Source organism: Stenella coeruleoalba (genome assembly GCF_951394435.1).
Source record: "Stenella coeruleoalba genome assembly, chromosome: 1".
NCBI classification, from domain to species: Eukaryota; Metazoa; Chordata; class Mammalia; order Artiodactyla; family Delphinidae; genus Stenella; species Stenella coeruleoalba.
This window is the reverse complement of record NC_137169.1, coordinates 177,513,894-177,536,829: the sequence shown is the minus strand read 5'-3', so window position 1 is coordinate 177,536,829 and position 22,936 is coordinate 177,513,894. Positions and strand designations below refer to the sequence as shown.

The window sequence follows — 22,936 nt, the reverse complement described above, 5'->3', positions numbered from 1 at the left end:
ATACTTGCATGGAAGCAAGGGTTTGTTGTAATGCCTGAGTTAATTCACCCTTACAAATTTAGTTTGACTAAGTCCAAATTAAAGCATTGTCCATGGGCATCTGTATATGTTATATTCTTGTTTTGTTTTTTTTTTTGGTTTTTGGTTTTGCTTTGGTGACAGGTAATTTTTAAAGAGCAACTTTCACCCAAAAATCTGGGCTTCTTAAATGTGACCGAGCTTGTTGGAGCTCTTAGTGACATTCTCCATGTTGAGTTCAGGGAAGGAGAACAAGACTTGCTGGTGTTTGATGCTGATATGAAGCCTCTACCACCTGGTGAGTTGAATTACAATATGATGCAAACCTGATTTTTAATTGTCTCTGTAAGAACAAGGAAAAAGAAAGCACTGGTTATATAAATAGGCGTTATTGTAACCACATCAACCAAACAGATCACACATTAGCCTTGGAAATGTATTGTATATAATGACCTCCTTTCTGGTGATATATGTTGCAATGAGGTTACTGTATTAAAATCTGAGTTTTTAAAGTTTACTTTATTCATTGTCCAGATTTTTTAATAATTCTGAAGAAATAAATTTTCTGAAATGGTGTTCTGAGGGGGAAGCTCTAGATAGTTCAGTGGTTCTTAACTCTTTTTAGAAATATATGGAGGTTCTTAGAAATATATGGACGTTCAGAATAAATGGGTGTGCATTGAGACTCAGCAGTTGTAATTTAAAAAAAACAACATTTTATTTTGAGATAATTTTAGGTTTATAGAAAAGTTGCAAAGAAAGTACAGAGTTCTCATATGCCCTTCATCCAGTTTCCCCCTAATTTTAACATCTTACATTACCATGATATGTTTATCAAAACTAAGAAATTAACATTGGTACACTGCTATTTACTAAACTCCAGAGTCTATTCCGATTTTATCAGTTTTGTTCTTTTTCTGTTTCTGGATCTACTCCAGGATATCACATTGCATTTAGGGCAATTGACTTTTGTTTTTGTTTGGCTTAGTGGTTTTTTTCTTTTGAAATTTTTATTGAGGTTATTGTAGGTTCACTTGCAGTTATTAAGAACGAACACAGAGAGATCCCATATACTCTTTCCTCAATTCCCATAATGGTAATGTCTTGCCATCTATAGTACAGTATGATACTTATATTTTGATAAGTTTCTACAAGTGGCTAAAGTGGACAGCTGTGGGTTTTTTTTTTACAAAATGTAAATGTATCTTTATTGATTTTTCTGATTAAAATAAATTACATTCATTCTAAAAAATTCAGATAGCACAGATGAGTAAAAAGTTGAAAGTGAATATTTCTCTACATTTTACTCCCACCAAAACTGCCATTAGAATTTTTATATAGCCTTCCAGACTTTTTAAAATGTATATGTGAGCCTAGCTGCACTTAGAAAAAAATTACAAAAGCAGTATTTGCTTGTTTAAACAATTCCAGCAATGCAGAGGTAGTAACTAGTAGTGATAGTTTTAGTGTTTTTTTTCTGGACCTCTTCTCTATAATTATTTATCATATGTATAATTTTCTTCCACAAAACAGTATTGTATAAACATTATATAAGTCCTTGCTTTTTATACTTCATAGAGGTAATTTTCTATAACAGCATATACAAGTTTATTTCTTCCTTTTTGACTGCATATAATTATTTTATGTAACTGTATTATAGTTTATTTAACCAGTCTCCTGTCAATGGACATGTAGAGAGTATCCATTTTTTTATCATTATAAAAAATACAGGGATAAATATTCTTGTACCTACATCTTTGTACAGTTACTAGTTTATTTCTTTAGGAGCCACTATGGTTTTATGTCTATCTGGGGTCTGTTTTAATGTGTCAGCCTCCTATAATCATCATACTCGTGTAAATTTGTATGATTGTATGGTCAAAATATGTGATTGGTTTGGGAATTCCCTAAAAATTAAGGCATTGTATTATGGACTATTAAGTAGTCACATACATTGTACATTAAGCAACAAATGAATGTTCACAGCTAAAGCTGAACAAGAAATAAATTGAAATCAGGATGTTGTAAAATAAAACCTTTCACCAAAGTTAAAAAAACCTTATCAGACTTGCCCCCCCCAACATAAATAACGTAAGATTTGTTCCCATCTGGAACTTCTGTTACATCTCTCCATACTGAAAGGTCTGCAAAGACAGGTTCATATCTCTCATCTCTCATTATCTGCCCAGTGCCTGGCACATAGAATGTGCTTATTAACAGTTTCCAAATTATTTTAATAGATATACATAGGCTCCTCTATTGGTCATTTCAGATGGAGCTGTGTCATCAGTCAGAAATTCATGTTTCGTTCAATCAGATAAGAAAATAGAAGCCAAAGCTTGTGTGTCCAGTCCCCCTAGAAATTCACTGTCTACTACTGTTATCAAGGAGACTACACAGGATTGCCCTTCAGAAAATCACAAAGAGCCAGAAGAGAAGATTTGCAAGAAGCCTAATCTGGTGGTAAAGCCTTTACAGCTGGTGAGTAAGGTTTGATAGCTGTGTGCCCTGGAGATTCAGCATTATGGAAAGTAACTGAATGAATGTTTCTTTAGACAAAAATGCTGTTTGAGAAAGGTCTTATTTCTAGATGTATGATTTCTTAGGCTAGACCAGAACTTTGGTCTGAAGTCACCTTATGCAGCATTTATTCTGGTTTTCAGCCTTTTGTATAACTAGCTTTCCTTGAGTCTCATTTCAGGCTTTTCAGTTGTCTTCGAAGATTTAACAGTTGTTTCAGGATAACATTGCTGATTCTCTGTCCATGTGTTTCAGTAGGCTTCACAACCCTCCAGGACTTTTGAGGGGAGAATTGAGGAGCTCTATTGTAGCTGGATGCCTCAGCACTGCTGCAGGTTGCCCCTGCACCTAGCCTCAGTTAGAGGGTGCTTTTATTGTTTTTCTCCTTTATTATATCTCCACACACACTTCTCCCTTTTTGTATTCTCATCTCCTATTACTTATTTTGTAGTTACTAAGGAATTAATTGCTTACTCTTCTTGCCTTCTGCCCTTTACACCTGGCTTCTTTCATGGAAGGAAAACATTTTGTTTGGAGAGCCTGTTATATTTTCTAGAGGACAGTAGAAAGGCCTGAAGGAAAATAATATATTTGAGAATGAGAGTGTTTGAGAAACCGTATTTTTGATCGGAAGACTAGTCTGAAATTTAATCCATTCTTTTTTTAAAATAAATTTATTTATTTTTGGCTGTGTTGGGTCTTCGTCACTGCGTGCGGGCTTTCTCTAGTTGCGGCGAGTGGGGGCTACTTTTCGTTGCAGTGCGCGGGCTTCTCCTTGCAGTGGCTTTTCTTGTTGCGGAGCACGGGCTCTAGGCACGCGGGCTTCAGTAGTTGTGGCACCGTGGGCTCAGTAGTTGTGGCTCACAGGCTCTAGAGCGCAGGTTCAGTATTAAGCCTTAAAAGTATAAAGTACTTAAAAATTTTGAGTATTAGTTGTGGCACAAGGGCTTAGTTGCTCCATGGCATGTTAGATCTTCCCAGACCAGGGCTCGAACCCGTGTCCCCTGCAATGGCAGGCAAATTCTTAACCACTGTGCCACCAGGGAAGCCCTGAAATTTAATCCATTCTTTAAAGTTGCCTTTGTTGGTAGAACTGGGTAGGATGAGACTCTTAGTTCAGCCTAAGTATTTGAAGTACGATGTTTTCAATTTTATATATGGCAGTTGTGTGACACACTTTTCACTCTTTACCTAATATCGTAAGACAGTACTTTTAATATTTTAATGTAGGTAAGGATCACCTAGGGAATTTTTTTAAAGGCATAATTTTGGGCCTCACTTCTAGTGAGTGAGTCTGGGCTAAAGCCTAAGAATTTTCATTTTTATTATTTGCCAGGTGATTCTGATAAAGGTGACTCATGAAATATATTTTAAGAAACGTTGTCATAGAGTTTGAAATGTTACTCAAAGATTTATAGTGGTTTCTTTGATTTTTTTTTAACTTGTAGCAAGTAGAAATTAAGAAATCACAGCTCAACTTGGCAATGGCAAATCATGATATCCCACCTGATGCTGTACGGGACAAGAAATTATGCAAACTACCCCCATTAGGTACCAGTACCCTCGTGGGGGTCTTTGTGGAGTGTATCATCTCTCCTAGTCAATTCTACATCCGAATCTATAGCAGGGATTCATCAGAGTTACTTGAAGACATGATGATTGAAATGCGGTAGGAATCTGTTGTTTTCAATGTATTTTTCATGTATCTCATTCTAAGTCAGTTCTCAAACATTTTGGTCTCAGGGCTCTTAAAAATTAAGGACCGAAGAGAACTTTTGTTTATCAATATTTATCATATAGAAATTAAAACTGTAAAAAATATTGTTTAAAAATAACGATAAATTCATTTTTCTGAATATAAATAACATTTTATGAAAAATAACTTTTATGAAAATTACAATAGTGCACTCTTTTACATTTTTGCAGATCTCTAATATCTGGCATACTAGAAGAAAGTTGGATTTCAGTATCTGCTTCTGTCTTTAATTTCTTGAAATACTTTATTTTGGTGGAAGTACATGAAAACATCTGGCCTCTGACAGATACATAATTGGGAAAAGGAGTATTTTAATAGCCTTTTCAGAAAATTGTGAATACTCTTTGATAGTGCACTGAAACTTGACAAGTGGTAGTTTCTTGAAGTTAGTTTCAGTGTGGAATTTGAACTTTTCAAACTCTACTATGTTAAAATACATTTTCTGCCTTTGCACTTTGAATGGATCCAGGACTAGCTAGGTAATTGCAGGCTCCAGTCCAAAATTAAAATGTAAGACTCCTTGTTTAAAAAGTATTAAGAATTTCAAGACAGCAGTAGCTTAACATTAGAGTAAGCATAGGGAACTTCTCAGTGTGGACTCAATGGAACTGGTCCTGAATTTTACCACCATCTACGATTTTAAAACATCATGTGTTGGTCTTTTGGAAAATACTGGTTCACTGAGTTATATAGATCTTCCGGATGTTGACATGTTTCATCACACAATATATCTTTAAAAAATCACATTCATTAATAGTATCACTGATTGCATCAGAAAAGTATTAAGTATTAGGAAGCTGTCATGTTTATGGTGGTGGATGCAGCGTTGCCAAAATCCTAATTTTCATTTGAAAGCTTTTGAATTTTATCATTGACAATAAATACTGTCAATGTTTTCCTTGAAGTGGCAAGCTTGCTTCATTTTTGAGAAAATGTGTGGCAAATATGCAAGTCTGAATAAACATAGTTTGTGAGTGACCTTTCAAGCAAAAATGGTATTCCATGAAAATAGTGTCTAGTTCATCTTCCAAGTAAAAATAAATCTATACACACACACAAAAAGCAGCTCATTCAGTTCACAACTGAAATGCAAAAGTGCTTTTCATTAAGACAACTTGGGAAGTATTTTACTTGTACTTGCATTTTGTTACAGAGAATATTGAAAAGATAGTCAGTGGTTGAGATTTAATAAACTTAATAATTTTTATTGCTTTATCAAGGACATTCTTATTTTTTTTATTTTTATTTTTTTTCGGCACGCGGGCCTCTCACCGCTGCGGCCCCTCCCGCCATGGCACACAGGCTCCGGACGTGCAGGCCCAGTGGCCATGGCCCACGGGCCCAGCCGCTCCATGGCACGTGGGATCCTCCCGGACCGGGGCACGAACCCACGTCCCCTGCATTGGCAGGCGGACTCCCAACCACTGCGCCACGAGGGAAGCCCTATCAAGGATATTCTTAAGTGAAAGTAGCCTCTTTTTTCTTTCTTTTTTATTTAATGTGAATGCATGGCAGTGAAAAATAAATGTTTACTAGTATAGTTGGATGCCACTGCCTTGATTTAGCAAAGGCACCGGGAATTTTACCCACCCTTGCTTTTACAGCATCATTGCAAATATTAACATAGTGAAAAGGGCAAATAACTATTTTCATAATAATACTAAAATATTAAAATAGCTTTGATCTTAGGAACTTTTTGAAAGGGTATCAGGGTCCCAGGGATTTGTGAACTACACTTAGAGAGCTACTGCTCTAAATTATCTTTTCTCTAGTGAAAAATCATGTCCTTTGTTAGTAAACACTATGTAAAATGTTTACATTTTCAGTTACTTTAGATTTATTCATGTACAACAAATGTCTGATTTTTACATTGGTGCCACATACAAGAATAATTTACTTTGTATCTCTCCAAAAGTTTTTTTCTAACTTTACCACATTATATACTCACCTACCACCCAAGAACACCTGGCATAATGTTACATAATAATCACTTAGTAAGTTTCTATTGGAAGAAGTTTGTTGATAAAGAGAAGGGATTTGGACAAGAAAAAGAAAATTAATTGGTATTAATAATAAGCATTACCAAATCAGAAAAAGTGAGGGTTTTTTTCTTTGCTTTTTGCCAAGACATTGCTGCTCTTGATACATCAATAAAAATGATCTTTAATTTTTTCTTTCCCTATGGGTTTCTGTGTATTATGGAATTCCGCAGGCGCTGTTATTCTAATCAGCTGGTTTCTGATCGATATGCCATGCCAGAGTATTTTATCCAACCGGGACGTCTCTGTTGTGTAAGGATTTCTGAGGATAAGTGGTGGTATCGGGTCATTATCCATCGAATTCTTGGGAAACAGGAAGTTGAAGTGTTCTATCCAGACTTTGGAAATATTGGAACTGTTCAGAAGTCCTCCCTGAGGTTCCTCAAGTGAGTTAATAAACTGAATAAGGACAACTTAAGTTTTGAGCTGTAATGCTGAAACTCTGTGGGCTTAGGATCTCTCTTCCTTTTCTCCTGCCTCTCTCCCTCCATCCTACCCTCCATTCCACCCCCTTTCATCTTAGTGCAGGTTTGGCAAATGGTCATTTGGTCATTATAATCACAGTTGGATTATAATCTCTCACGTCTTCTTTCACATGACCGTGAATCTGAATGAACCATGAGACTAAATTTCAATCTTATGTTAAGAAAATCATTCTTTGGGTCATGCGAAGAGTTGCATTTATATAGCATGAAGGTTGAACTGTTCCTACCTATATTTTATTTATTTTCAGTTATACATATCCTACCTATATTTTAATTGCATGGTTTTCAAGGACTATTATGTTTTTACAAGTGTATTTCTTAGGTTACTTTAAAGTGTAAGACATTAATTTTAAAATGCATGAGTAAAATACTCTGAAATGGTGTGAAAAGCTTAAATCAAGGAGTGGATAAGAGATTCCATAAAATGCAGTTTTGAAATATGATTAACTATTCATATATTTGATTATCTGTTGCAGGTGCTGCTACACCAGGCTTCCAGCTCAGGCTATCCCCTGTTCTTTGGCTTGGGTGAGACCAGTAGAGGTATGTTTGCTTGTTTCCTGTTTAATCAGCAAACATTTGATGCCAAGAACAATTCTAGGTTCTCAGAATACAAAAATAAAACATAGAATGAGCCCTCAAAGAAATCATTGTAGACAGTATGAAAGATAGGCACGTAGACAAAAATAATAGTGCTGTGTCATATTTGCTAGAAAATTTTGCAGCGTGTGGTAGAAATGCAAAAGGAAGAGCGCTCGTCTCTGTTCGGGGTAATCAGAGAAGGCCCCATACTAGAGGTGGCATTTGCATGAAACTTTGAAGGAGGATTAGTTCTACAACTGGACAGACAAGAAAAGAAAGGCGTTTCAGGCAGAGGGAGAGCAGCATGAAATATCTCAAATATGAGGAATTTTAAGTGGTTCTGTTTGGCTGCATAATAGAGGATGTGCTGGAATTGGTGCATGGCAAATGATGTCAGAGAAGTAGACAGTAAACTAAGGAGGAGACCCATAGCCATGTGCAGGAGTCTGGACGCAATGTCCAGACTGGGGAGCGACTAAAGGGAACTGCCACAATCAGATATATGTTTTTTAAAGAATTCTCTAGTGGTGGGAGATGATTGGAGTGGGATGGAGCAGGAGGCATTTTCATCCATATAGATGCATTGGTTTATGTAGCTATAGTTATGCACCTAATTTTATGTTTTTTCCTCAGAACTCTTAATTATACATGCCATACACATTTATTACACCATATTTGTCTGTTTAACCTAAATAACTTATCAGTTGCTAACATATACGTGGATTATTCCTTACTTTTTTTTAATCTGAAAAACACGATAAAGAGAAAAGAAGAAGAAAAAACATTATCTGTAATGCCACCATTCAAATGCATTCAATTTAGAAATTTGATATGAGTTTTTCAGTTTAGTTTATTGGATGTTGGGGATGAGGGTTTTGTAGGGTTTTTAGGCTTATATAAAATAGTAATCATATTATTTTATATTCCATTTTCCACTCAACATTATAGCATAAATACATTTACATGTTATCGTTCTCAATTTTAATAGGTACGTAAGTAATCTAGCTAAACGTGCATTGTAGCCTGTTTAACTGTCCCTTTATTGTTAGACTAATTCAGTCCACTTCTGATTTTTGAGTATTATAAATAATTATGCAAAGTATGGTTTTTGTGCGAGTCACTACTCAGCATTGTTTTCTAGGGTGCATTTTAGCCCTGACTAGGTTTCTTTTTAGTACTTCCATCAGGGAGGTCAGGGCTAAATTTGTGACCCACTCATAGCCAATGTCCGTTACTCTCATATCAGCCAGGTGGCTTCCATTTTTCGTTTTCTTTGCAATTTCCTTCCTAAACTGCTTCTGGCCTTAGGGCTTTTGCCCATGCTGGTCACTGAAATAACTTATTCAAAGAATTCTCATGGTTGGCTCCTTCTTGTCATTCAAATTTAAGCCCAAATGTTATTTCCCCAAGAAGGATTTCCTTGACCAGTCAATTTAAAGTGCACTCTTCCTCTTCAGTCATTCATCATCATTTTGTTTTATCTTTTTTTTAAAAAAAAAAAATGTTTATTTATTTTAATTGGACTATAATTGCTTTACAGTGTTGTGCTAGTTTCTGTCGCACAGTGAAGTGAATCAGCCATAAGAATACACACATCCCCTCCCTCGTGGACCTCCCTCCTCCACCCATCCCACCCACCTAGGCCATCACAGAGCACCGGGCTGAGCTCCCTGTGTTATACAACAGGTTCCCACTAGCTATCTATTTTACACATAGTAGTGTATGTATGTCAAAATTAATATCCCAATTCATCCCACCCTCCCCTTCGCCCACTGTGTCCACCCGTGCATTCTCTATGTCTGCCCTGCAAATAGGTTCATCTGTACCATTAATATTTCTTTCTTTCTTTCTTTATTGGCTGCATCAGGTCTTAGTTGTGGCATGCACGATCTTTAGTTGAGGCACACGGGCTCTTCGTTGCAGTGTGTGGGCTTCTCTCTAGTTGTGGCGTGCGGGCGCCAGAGTGTGCAGGCTCATTAGTTGCAGTACGCGGGCTCTCTAGTTGTGGTGCATGGGCTCCAGAATGTGCGGGCTCAGTAGTTGTGGCACATGGGCTCTCTAGTTTTGGCTCACGGACTCCAGAGCACATGGACTCAGTAGTTGTGGTGCACGGGCTTTCTGCCCCATGGCATGTGGGATCTTAGTGCCCCAACCAGGGATCGAACTGGCATCCCCTGCATTGCAAGACAGATTCTTAACCACTAGACCACCAGGGAAGTCCCTTGTTTTATCTTTATAACACTATCTGGTATTATTTTAATTGTTTGTTCACATACAACATTGTAATTCCTGAGATCAGGGATATTGTCTGTCATATTTACCACTGTGTCTCCAGTGCCTAGATCAATGTTTGGTGCATGGTAGGTGCTCAATAAATTTTTTTAACTGAATGTATCTCATTCATGTCTTTATTTCTATATCTTTTTTCTGGTTTGGTGAGCTAATACTCTCATATACAAAATCTAAAGCAGGCAGAAATGTAGAAGTCTACCCTTGGAAGTCAAACCGCAATAGGTGAGTCAGGAATTTTTCAGCTTCTTTCCTGAGGTCACTCCCCAGTCTACAGCCTTGCTGGCTTGCAGGATTAGAGGACATTGTTTGGGAATAGCAAAACAGCTAGAAGTTAGGGTGTAATACTTAAAGGGAGGGAGCCATAGAATGGGTGCATTCCAAAATCATTGTACGGATATAAAATCCGCCCAAATCCTTAGATGACAACTAAACTTTGCAAGCACTGGAGAGAACCCAGTGGCCCTAGTGAAAAGTCACTGGCTTACCTATTACTTTTCTCACCTTGTACGCCTTATTTTGAAGAGGTTTTTAATCATTCCACTATGTTATTTCAGTGATTACTCTAGGAAGTACAGCATATGTGTGTAGCAATACAAGGACATTAGAACACGAATTTCTTTAATGTCCTCTTCTGATCTATTTTTGTTTTGTAATTAACGTTATTGTTTTTAACCCCTCAAGAAAATAACTGCATATAATAATAACAAATCCATTTAGATTTAGTCACGTATTTCTCAGTCTCTTAGCTCTTCAGTCTTGCTGCTCAAACCCTCTGGGAACATTTTCTTTCTATTTGAACTGTATCTTTTAGGATTTCATTTTGTAAGGGTTTATTGATGGCAAGCTCAGTTATGTTCACCTGAAAATATCATTTTGTGCTTATTCTTGAAAGATATGTTCAGTAGGTATAGAATTCTAGGTTGGTAGTTACTATCTTCATTACGTGGAAGGTATCATTACACTGGCTTCTGGTTTCCCTTATGATATTTAAGCCAGCTGTCCATCTAATGGATGTTCCTTTGAAGGCAATATCCTTTTTGTCTGTAGCTGTTTTTAAAATTTTGTATTTGTTACTTGTGTTCTTCAGCTTTTTTAAAAAGCAGGATAGATTTTTATTTTATAGATATTTGCTATCTGTATAGAAGAAAGACCTCAATAATCCAGGATATCTCTTCTTTCTTTCTTTTTCATAAATTTATATATTTATTTATTTATTTTTGGCTGCTTTGGGTCTTTGTTGCTGTGCACGGGCTTTCTCTAGCTGTGGCGAGCAGGGGCTACTCTTTGTTGCGGTGCGCAGGCTTCTCATTGCGGTGGCTTCTCTTGTTACAGAGCACAGGCTCTAGGCGCGCGGGCTTCAGTAGCTGTGGCACGCAACCTCAGTAGTTGTGGCTCACGGGCTCTCAAGCGCAGGATCAGTAGTTGTGGTACACAGGCTTAGTTGCTCCGCGTCATGTGGAATCTTAAAGGACCAGGGCTTGAACCCGTGTCCCCTGCATTGGCAGGCACATTCTTAACCACTGTGCCACCAGGGAAGCCCTAGGATATTTTTTCAAAGGATACTGTGCTTTTAACAATTTCAGGATGGCATTAAAACTATCTGCTAATGAAATTGAAACTTGTAAATTTACTCTTTAGGAAACAAAATTATTTATTTGTAATTGAGGTAATGTTGATTTATAACATTATATAAGTTTCATGTGTACAACGTTATATTTCTACTTCTGGATACCCTACCACGTGCTCACTACCAAAAATTTATTTTCCATCTGTAACCGTAGTTGGCCTGACCCCCTTTACCCATTTTGCCCTCCCCGCTTCCCCTTCCCCTCTGGTAATCACTACTCTGTTCTCCATATATATGTATTTGTTTTTGTTTGGTTTGGTTTGTACATTATTTTATTTTTGTTTGTTTGTTTATTCGGGTTTTTTTGATACTCCACATCAGTGGCATCATGTGGTAGTTCTCTTTCTCTATCTGACTTATTTTACTTAGCATAAAATGCTCAAATTCCATCCATGTTGTTGCAAATGGCAAGACATTTATATATATATTTTTAAAGCTGAGCAGTATTCCATTATGTACATATATACCACATCTTCTTTACCATTCGTCTGTTGATGGGCACTTCAGTTGTTTCCATATCTTGGCTATTGTAAATAATGCCAAAGAACATGGGGGTTGAGATATCTTTTCAGATCAGTGTTTTCATATTCTTTGAATAAATACCCAGAAGTGGGATAGCTGGATCATATGATAGTTCTAATCTTAATTTTTTGAGGACTCTCCATACTGTCTTCCATAGTGGAGGTACCAATTTACATTCCCACCAACAGGTTTCCCTTTTTCTCCACATCCTTGCCACCACTTATTTCTTGCCTTTTTGATAATAGCCGTTCTGACAGGTGTGAGGTGCTATCTTATTATGGTTTTGTTTTGCATTTCCATAGTAATTAGTGATGTTGAGCATCTTTTCATGTACCTGTTGACCATACGTATGTCTTCTTTGGAAAAATATCTATTCTGTTCCTCTGCCCTTTTTTTTTTTTTTTTTGTGGTACGCGGGCCTCTCGCTGTTGTGGCCTCTCCCGTTGCGGAGCACAGGCTCCGGACGCGCAGGCTCGGCGGCCATGGCCCACGGGCCCAGCCGTTCTGCGGCATGTGGGATCTTCCTGGACCAGGGATCAAACCTGTGTCCCCTGCATTGGCAGGTGGATTCTTAACCACTGCACCACCAGGGAAGTCCCTATAGTTTTCAATATACAGATCTTGCACCTCTTTGGTTAAATTTATTCCTAAATGTTTTATTTTGTTGCAATTACAAATGGGATTGTTTTCTGAATTTCTCTTTCTGCTAGGTCATTGTTAGCATATAGAAATGCAACAAATTTTTATATATTGATTTTGTATCCTGTTACTTTACTCATTTATTATTTCTAAGAGTTTTTTGATGGAGTCTTCAGGGTTTTCTCTATATAAAATCATGTCATCTGCAAATAGTGACAGTTTTACCCCTTCCTTTCCAATTTGGATGCCTTTTATTTCTTTTTCTTGCCTGATTGCTCTGGCTAGGACTTCCAATACTGTGTTGAATAAAAGTGGCGAGAACGGGCATCCTGGTCTTGTTCCTGATCTTAGGGGAATAGCTTTCAATTTTTTTCCTTTGAGTGTGATGTTAGCTGGGGGTTTGTTATATGTGGCCCTTACTATGTTGAGGATATGTCCCTTCTGTATCCTCTTTATTGAGAGTTTTTATCATAAATGGGTTTTGAATCTTGTCAAATGCCTTTTCTGCATCCAGTGAGATGATCATATGTCTTTTATCCTTCATTTTGTTAATGTGGTGTTTCACATTGATTGATTTGTGAATATTGAACCATTCTTGTGTGGAATAAATCCCACTTAATAATGGAGTATGATCTTTTTGATGTACTGTTGAATTCAGTTTGCTAATATTTTGTTGAGGATTTTGCATCTATGTTCATTAGAGATAGTGGCCTGAATTTTCTTTTTTTATGTTGTCTTTGTCTGCTTTTGGTATCAGGGTGATGTTGGCCTCTTAAAATGAGTTAGGAAATGTTCCCTTCTCTTCAGTTTTATAGAATAGTTTGAAAAGGATAGGTATTAAATCTTCTTTGACTGTTTGGTAGAATTTACCTGTGGAGCTGTCTGGTCCTGGACTTTTGTTTTTTTGGGAGCTTTTGATTACTGTTTCAGTCTCTGTGCTAGTGATCAGTCTATTCGGATTCTCTATTTCTTCCTGATTCAGTCTTGGAAGTTTGTATGATTCTAAGAATTTGTTCATTTCTTCTAGACTGTCTAATTTGTTGGTATATAGCTGTTCATAATATTCTTTTACAATCTTGTATTTATGTGATATCTGTTGTTATTTCTGCCTTTTGTTTGATTTTATTTATCAGGACCTTCTCTCTTTTTTCTTGGTGAGTCTAGCTAACGGTTTGTCAAATTTTGTTCATGTTTTTGAAGAACCAGCACTTAGTTCATTGATCTTTTCTACTGTCCTTTTACTCTCTATTTTATGTATTTCTGCTCTGATCTTTATTATTTCCTTCATTCTACTAACTTTGCCCTTTGTTTTTCTGTTTTTAGTTTCTTTTTTTTTTTTTTCAAATTTTATTTATTTATTTGTTTATTTATGGCCGTGTTGGCTCCTCGTTTCTGTGCGAGGGCTTTCTCTAGTTGTGGCAAGCGGGGGCCACTCTTCATCGCAGTGCACGGGCCTCTCACTATCGTGGCCTCTCTTGTTGCGGAGCGCACGCTCCAGACGCGCAGGCTCAGTAATTGTGGCTCACGGGGCTAGTTGCTCCGCGGCATGTGGGAACTTCCCAGACCCGGACTCGAACCCGTGTCCCCTGCATCGGCAGGCAGATTCTCAACCACTGCGCCACCAGGGAAGCCCTGTTTTTAGTTTCTTTAGCTGTAAGGTTAGATTGAGATTTTTCTTGTTTCTTAAGGGTAGGTCTATATTGCTATAAACTTCCCTCTTTGTAATGTTTTTGCTGCATCCCATAGATTTTGGTATGTTGTATTTTCATTTTCATTTGTCATCAGGTAATTTTTTATTTCTTCTTTGATTCCTTCATTGACCCAATAGTTGTTCAGTAGCATGTTGCTCAGTTTCCATGTATTTGTGACTTTTCTAGTTTTCTTCTTGTAGTTGATTTCTAATTTCATTCCATTGTGATCAGAGAAGATACTTGATATGATTTCAGTCTTCTTAAATTTAGTGAGACTTGTTTTGCATCCCAACATACGGTTTATCCTTGAGAAAGTTTCATGTGCACTTGAGAAGAATGTATAGTCTACTGCATTTGGGTGGAATGAATGTTCTGTACAAATCTATCAAATTCATCTTGTCTGTTGTTTCATTTAAGGCCAGTGTTTCCTTGTTGACTTTCTGTCTGGATGATCTATCTATAGATGTAAGTGGGGTGTTATTAAAGTCCTCTACTATTACATGTTGCTGCCAATTTCTCTCTTTAGGTCTGTCAATAATTGTTTTATATATTTTGGTGCTCCTATATTAGGTGCAAATATATTAATCGCTGTTACGTCTCCTTGATGTGTTTTCCCCTTTATTATACTGTCCATTTTTGTCTCTTGTTACCTTTTCTGACTTGAAGTTTATTTTGCCTGATATGAGTATGGCTATATCTACTTTCTTTTGGCTGCTGTTTTCTTGGAGAATCATCTTCCATCCCTTCGCTTTGAGCCTATGTTTGTATTTAGAGCTGAGACGAGTCTCCTGGAGGGAACATTTAGTTGGGTCTTGCTTTGTAATCCATCCAGCCACTCTGTGTCTTTTGATTGGTGAATTTAGTGTATTTACATTTAGGGCAATTATTGATAGTTGGATGTTGGCTTTTTAGCTTTTGTTTTCTGGTTGCTTTAAATCTCCCATTGTTTCTTTTTTTCCCCCATTGTTTCTTTTTCCTTGTGTTTCTGTCTGCCATTTTGGTTTGGTGGTTTTCTAAAATATTTTTCTTAGCTTCCTCTTTTGCTGTTTTTTGTGTCTCTGCTCTATTTTTATGTTCTGTGTTTACCCTGAAGTTTGTATGAGACATGTCAATTAAAATAGTCCATTTTCTGCTGATCGCATTTTATATTCATTTACCTATACAAGTGCCGTCCTTTTCCTCTTCCCCTATAAAATTTGTTTTTGTTCTCTTAAATTACCCCTTTTTATGTTGTGAGTTGTTATCAGACTAAGAGAGCTATATTTGTTTTTCTGCTTTATTTTTTTTTCTCCCTTTAGATTTTATACTATTTATTATTAAAGTGTTTAAAAATCTATTCTGATAGAGAGTTGCAGTTTTCCAGTTCTGTCTTGTTATTACTTTGCTCAAAATTTTTTGTATTTTTGCCATTTTTTTTCTGGTTGAAGAGCTCCTTTCAACATGTTTTGTAAGGCAGGTCTAGTGTTGATGAACTCCTTCAGCTTTTGTTGGTCTGGGAAAGTCTTTGTTTCTCCTTCATATCTGAATGATAACTTTGCTGAAATAGGGTATTCATGGCTGACAGTTTTTATCTTTTAGTATTTTGAGAATGTCATTCCACTCCCTCCTGGCCTGTAGGGTTTCTGCTGAGAATCTACTGGTAGCCTAATGGGGGCTCCTTTGTAGGTCACCATCCTTTTTTCCCTGGCTGCCTTTAAAATTCTTTGTCATTGACTTTTGACAATTTTAATATTATGTCTTGGAGGAGGTCTTTTTGCATAGGGGTAATTAGATATTCTCTTAGCTTCATGGGCTTGTATATCCAGTTTCTTCCCCAGGTTTGTATTATTTCTTTAAATAATCTCTCTGCTGTCTTTTCCCTCTGTTCTCCTTCTGGGATGCTCATTATCCTAATGTTGCCTGTCCTTAAAGAGTTGGAGAGCTCTTGTAGGATTTCCTCATTTTAAATATCTTCCCTTTCCTCTTCTACTTGTATCATTTCTAGATTTCTATCTTCAAGCTCACTAATTTTCTCTTCCATATGGTCTGCTCTAGTCCCAGACTAATATATTCTTCATCTCATTTATTGAGTTCTTCAGCTCCAGAATTTCTGTTTGGTGCTTTTTTAAAGTTTCAGTCTCTTCGGTAAAGTATTCCTTCTGTTCATTCATTTTATTCCTGAGCTCATTAAACTGCCTTTCTGAGTTTTCTTTTAGCTCATTGAATTTCTTCACAACAGCTATTTTGCATTCGCTATCAGTTAAATTGGAACATTCCATAACTTTGGTTTCTGGAGAATTGTCATTGTCTTTTTGTGGTACCATGTCACTGTGGCCCTTCATGTTGTTTGATGAAGTGTTCTTGAGCCAGTGCATTTAATATTAAATGACAGGTTAGGAGTTAAATTCCCTCCGGTAGGTGGCACCATCACACAAGTTTTCGGTTTCTCTTCCTTGAGCTGCCTCTGGTCATATTTGAGAGTTAGCACTTTTCAGCCTCCACCTACCCTGTAATAGGTGTGGCTCTATGCCTTCTTTGTTGCTTTTTGTGCCACCAGGGTCGTTGCTGCCATGCTTCTGCCAGAGCCGCTGTCGTCACCAGGACGGTTGGCTCTTTCCTTGTGTCTGGGATCCCTTGAGACACAGGATCTTCTGTGGGGGAAGGGGGATGGGAGGAGGGGTCATGGGCGCCTCAGATGCTGGAGGAACAGGGTCACGGGCCCCACTGCCGCTGCTCCCCACTTGCCTGTGGTCATGGGTGCCGGGAGTGGTCAGGTGGCCACAGTGTGTGCACCACCTTCCCTGCTGCTACTGGGTTCTCTGAAGCTATGGGCTCCGCTGCCTCAGTTGGAGGGCCAGGATTGCAGGCACGGGCTCTGAGGTTCCCTTGCCCCCACTGTGCGTTCCACTACACCCAGCTTTGGGTGTGTAGATGTGTGGAATTCTCCAGTGCCCTATTGTGTTGGGCGGAGACACCTTTGTTGAGTTGTGGATGTTTCATTGAATGTAGATTGAAAGGGGAAGACAAAGGTAGTTTTTCCACTCTAACATGTTTCTGAAGTCTGAAAACCGTGTTCTTCAGTTTTAATATGATTATGTGTGGATTTATTCTTATTTATCCTACTTTGTGGTACATTGGACTTTTTATCTGTGCATTGTTACTTTTCATTAAATCTGGCTAATTCCCAGCCATTATCTCTTCAATTATTGTCATTTCCCCATATTCATATTTATATTCCCTCTCTCTCTCTCTGTTTCTGCCTCTCTTTTTCTAGAATAATTAAAAGTATGTTAAACCTTCTCAATTTACCTTCCATATCTTTTAACCTCTCTTCTGTATGTTACATATTTCTGTCTTCTGTGTTGCATTCTGGGTAACTTTTCCAAATCACCTTCCACTTTACTGATACACTCTTTAATTCTACCTAATCTGCTATTGAATAAACCTATTAAGTTTTTAATTTTGGTTATTATATTGTTACTTTCTAAAAGTTCTCTTGGTTCTTTAATTCTGCTAGATCAATTTTAAATAGATTGCAGGTCTCCGCAGAAGCTTTCAAATTAATTTTGTTTTTTTATTTTAAGCATAGTATGTTAGTTCTTTTATAATTCATCTGGAAATTCAAATATCTAAAGTTTTTGAGGTTTCGTATTAGTTATGTTGTTTCTTGTTGTTCTTCCTTGTGATTCATTGTCTCTTTATATGCTTTTTATCTTTGTCTGTGTACTGCTCATTGACTTTTAAAAATTTTTGTAAAAATGGTTGAATACAGATTGAGATTGCCTACCTCCAGAGAGATTTACATTCGCTTCTGCCAGGTATCTAGCAGTACGACCAGTCTGGAGCCATGTTAATTTAAATGAACAGTCTGAGGATTTGTGTATCACCCAGGTGATGTGAAAATTGAGCTGCAAATCCATGTGAAGGCTAGTTTATTTCTTTTCCTCCTTATCCTGAGCATGAACCCCTAGGGACTCCCTTCTCTGGGTGGTTACTGGCTTTGATTTCTGTCCTCTTTGACCTGTGAGACCATCAAAACCGAAGTGAGGATTTGCCTGGATTAGCACATACACTGAAGGCAAAAATAGTTCCCACTTTCCCTTTAATTTTGGCCTGATAATTTGTTACACTTTTGTCAGTTCCTTGATGCTTTGGGGACATATTTAAAAAATATTTTATCTAGAATATTTAGTTTCTGTAGGAGGGTTGTTCCAATAATCTAACTCAAACATTTCCAAACATGAAAGTTTTTCATCACATTAAAATAAATTTTTTCCCATTATCCCATTTTCATCATTTTTCCTTTATTCTGACTTTTCTCATCCCCAAATCATAAATATCCTCAAATGTGTTATTTTAGTATTTTCATGCTTTGATTTTCCCACTAAAATCTCTAGTTCATTAGGAATTCATTTTTGTATATGTTTTTTATAATTCATGTTTGCATCTGTCATCTGAATCTCAGATCTTGTTTGTGTTTCAGGAACATTGGACATCCGGAGCTATTTTGCAGTTCCAGAAGTTGTGTGGTTTGAAGCCATTAGTGGGGGTAGTGGATGAATATGTAGATGGAATCCTTAACATTTTTCTGTGTGATACGTCCTCACATGAAGACATCTATTTCCATCATGTCTTGAGAACAGAGGGCCATGCTATTGTATGCCAAGAAAATGTTCCTTCTAAGGTGGAGCAGTCTGGATGTATTTTGTAATGTATTGTATTTAATCTCAACAGTTTAAGGTATAAGAGAATTTAATACTGAAGGTTATTTGATTTATTCTTTAGTGATATCTGTGAGATTCCTGCCTTCTTAATGCAGAGCACTTTCTTAATTTTCACATGATCACAAAAAACTACGTTTGCCTTATTTTCCTTTAGAATATACTTTTATTTTAAATAATTGATTGAGGATTCTGTCTTACCCCCAATTATTTAATTTTCTGAAGTTTTCTTAGAGAAGTGCAACAGTCTCTTATTTTGTAATTATTGATAGCAGTGTCTACATTTTCATTAATATTGATGTTGATAATTTTTGTGGCTAGCAAAAACTATCACTATAGAAAAAAATCTGACTTAAATTTTAGAAGATAATGCATTTCCACAACATTTGAAAATTATGAAGTGCTAACTTTTTCACTTTTTCTCTGAGAAACTAAATTTCCTTCGTATTTTTTTAATCCTAGGGTTTCAGAGACCTCAACCCTTTAACTTTATACACTAAATCCAGTGTAGGGCCAGAGGACATTGTCCTGACAGAACTGGGTTTTCCTTCCCAGCAGCACTATTTTAATGAAGATCGAGAGATAAATCCACAATCAAAAGAGAGAGAATTATATACCATGGTAAGAGGTTTTTGCAAACATCATCATATTCTTTTTATTATTGTTAATACTTAATGAGTACTTACTATATGCCAAACACTATAAAAGGCACTTTAAATATATTATTTAATACTTATAAAATCCCTGTGATGTAGTGACTATAATTAACCTTATTTTACTGATGACAAAACTGAGGCATTCCTAACCTAGGAGAGTTTGGAAACTATGCAGTAATCTTAACAGTTATCTTGTCTCTCATCATTTGCTGGTTTAAACCTTTACTTCAGCCATGCTTTTCCTGTATGATTTCTCTCATACACTGAATTCCACTGCTGCCTTGCTGCAGTTGTGACCTTACCTGCACTGACCCAAATGCTGTTCTTCCCTCTACACTCCTTAGATTCTTCTTGAAGTATTCTCATTTCTTACTTTCTCTGTAAACCTTGTGGCAACTCCTACCCACAGTAATAATAATATTATGTATTATTCCATCCCACAGTACCAATAATAAAAAAAAAATAACCGACACTTATTGAACTCATACTGCACGGCAGGCACTGTTCTAAGTACTTGCATGTACTAGTTAATTTAATCTTCACAACCACTTTACCAGATTGGTGCTTTAAGATCCCTATTTTAGATATAAGTAAAGTGAAGCACATTAGTAAGTAATAAGTTAAATGATTTTTCAACAAATGAGCAGATAAATAGACATGTCCTCTGAGTCTCATATTCCTCATGGCAACAAATACTGGGCTAAGAATATAGATTGGGTTCACTTTGAGAGCCCAAAATTTATTTTTTTGGACACAGCAAAGCTTTTGTCTTTGAATAAAATATGAAAATATTATTTTATGTAAGTATGTTTTATATATCTGACTTTTTAAATTATAGGGATGATGTTATTTTTTTTAGTGGACTTTTACTATTAGAAAAGATAAAAAGGAAAGGCTACTTTGCTGTACACCTGAAACTAGCACAACATTGTAAATCAACTATATTTCAATAAAAAAAATGTTTTAAAAGGCCATTTGACTACTGAGAGATTAACCTACTCTGAAAAATATGTATGAATGTTTACTGCTGCATGTTTAAAATGATGTCAACATTTTAGATTTCATTTTAGTTTAAAATTAGTGGACTTCCCTGGTGGCACAGCGGTTAGGAATCCAACTGCCAATGCAGGGGACACGGGTTTGAGCCCTGGTCCGGGAAGATCCCACATGCCACAGAGCAACTAAGCCCATGCGCCACAACTACTGAGCCTGCACTTTAGAGCCCACGAGCCACAACTACTGAGCCCGTGCGCAACAACTACTGAAGCCCGTGCGCCTGGAGCCCATGCTCCACAACAAGAGAAGCCACTGCAATGAGGAGCCCACACACTGCTACGAACGGTAGCCTCCACTCGCCACAACTAGAGAAAGCCCATGCACAGCAGTGAAGACCCAATGCAGCCAACGAAGACCCAATGCAGCCAAAAATAAATAAATAAATTTATTAAAAAATAATAATAAAATAAAATTAGTTAAAATTAATTGGGCTTGTTTGGCTTTCTGAAACCTGAATTTTTGCTAGTTGTTATTACTTGATTAGAACAGTTATATTTCCTGATTCTTAAATAGTGGGTTGAATTCAACCTTAAAAGTTTTTAGAATATCTTATCATCACTGTTTGATGTCTTTAAATAATCATAGTTCAGTCCTGAAAATGAAATAAGGCCATCTTTTCTGCAAAAAAGATACGGTCCAAAGCTCCTCTATCCTATCCCAGCCTATATTTTAACATATCAAGACTCCCATATGCTACACACACAGATACACACACATACACCTACCTCTATACACCGAGTTCCCTGTAATTCCTACTCTTCTTTTAGGCATCCTAACAATTTGTGTTATCTCCTTTATTGCATATTCTCAGACATCCTCCTTCCCCAGTGATATTTTGGTCATATCTCTGTGTTTGCTCTACACTGAAGGTTGTGCTGTGATTATCTGATTGTGTGTCTTCATTGCTATATTTTGAGTTCCTTTAGAGCTGAGACCTGTTGCATTCATCTTTATATCCACAGAGCTACCATGTACACATTACGTAATCTGTACTCCATAAATGTTTTTCGGCCTGAACTAGTTTAGTAGGATGGGAAGACCTAGGGTCATGCATAAAGTTAGAAAATAATATGGCATATGCATGAACCATAGCAAAAAATTCCCCTCAGAATTTATAGGCAAGTAGATTTTAGAAATAGTATAGAAAATAAAATAATTTCTCTTTCCTATCTACTAGCAACATATTAATGATGAAAAGGCTTTCAGTCACCTTAAGTCAATCACCTCAAAGCAGCCGTTAAAGGATTCTGAATTCAGTTCTTTGAAAACCCAAGAGAAGAGCTGTGAAGACGATCCAAAGTGTTCCATCTCCGAGCTACAAGATCTGAAGGAAGAAAATGAGGTAGGAGAAGGGAAGATAGTTTTTTTTAATGTAATTAATGTAATGTAATTAATTCATAAGTGAAGGGTACTGGAATAACATAGCTCTTTAAACCCTACTGCTCCAGTGCCATCAGAGCATCTCCCACAGATGAATTACAAATTCTTCAACAGTCACCAAGACCAAAGTTGCAGCAATATAGCCTTGATCACGAAAAAAGAAACGCCATTATTTGACTTCGATGTGTTTTACTATCCCATCTCTCTGGACAGTCTTCAAGAATTATGCAGTGAATGGAAACTAGTATTGAGAAACGGTATTAAGAAAACCCATCAGGAAAAATGTTGACAACTTTTTTGAAGGATATACTTTATTTTAATCAAATGTTTATGTATTCACAGCTTTAAAAAAAACAAACAAATGTTTGTGTACACACAGCTTAGAGTTCCCTATAACCCCTTCCCCTACATTTCCTATTTCACCGAGCAACCATTTTCATCTCTTTTAGCTGCTTTTTTTGGAATTTACCTCGATTTCTTTCATTAAATAGCATGCTTATGTTATTTCCTGATTCTTCAGTTTTAAGTATGTATGCCCTTCTTACTACTAGAGATGAGGGTTTAGTTCTCTTTCATCCCTTCTCCCCCACCACAAAAATATCCTTTCTGTTCCCCCACCATCATCTTACTAATATAGTTATATCAAACTTTCCATTAGATCACCATTCAATATTTTATTGCTATGACTCTGTAAATGCTATTTACAGCCAAGAGTATGTTATGGCAAGTTTTCCTTTCCTGCATAACTTTTATTTTCTCTGGTGTTAATATTTCTTTCTCTTTAAATCAACATACAGTACACAATTGACTTTGTATTTGGAGTACTGTCCTATCAATACACGTATAGATTTATGTAACCACCCCCACAATCAGGATGCAGAATGCTTCCATCATCTGAAGAAGCTCCCTGGTGCTACCCCTTTATAATTACATCTCCCCAAATCCCTAACGCCCTAGCAACCATTTATGTTTT

General features: G+C 36.8%; 1 protein-coding gene across 1 annotated transcript in view; it reads left to right on the top strand.

Moving 5' to 3' along the window:
• Positions 1-22,936, top strand: part of TDRD5 (tudor domain containing 5) — a 92,729-nt gene that overhangs the window by 49,130 nt on the left and 20,663 nt on the right. Inside the window, exons 7-14 of the mRNA XM_079920458.1 lie at positions 163-316; positions 2,291-2,499; positions 3,987-4,207; positions 6,507-6,719; positions 7,295-7,361; positions 18,634-18,834; positions 19,334-19,492; positions 21,761-21,925. Coding sequence (XP_079776584.1) covers positions 163-316; positions 2,291-2,499; positions 3,987-4,207; positions 6,507-6,719; positions 7,295-7,361; positions 18,634-18,834; positions 19,334-19,492; positions 21,761-21,925 — 1,389 coding nt within the window. The remainder of the gene's footprint in view (positions 1-162; positions 317-2,290; positions 2,500-3,986; positions 4,208-6,506; positions 6,720-7,294; positions 7,362-18,633; positions 18,835-19,333; positions 19,493-21,760; positions 21,926-22,936) is intronic.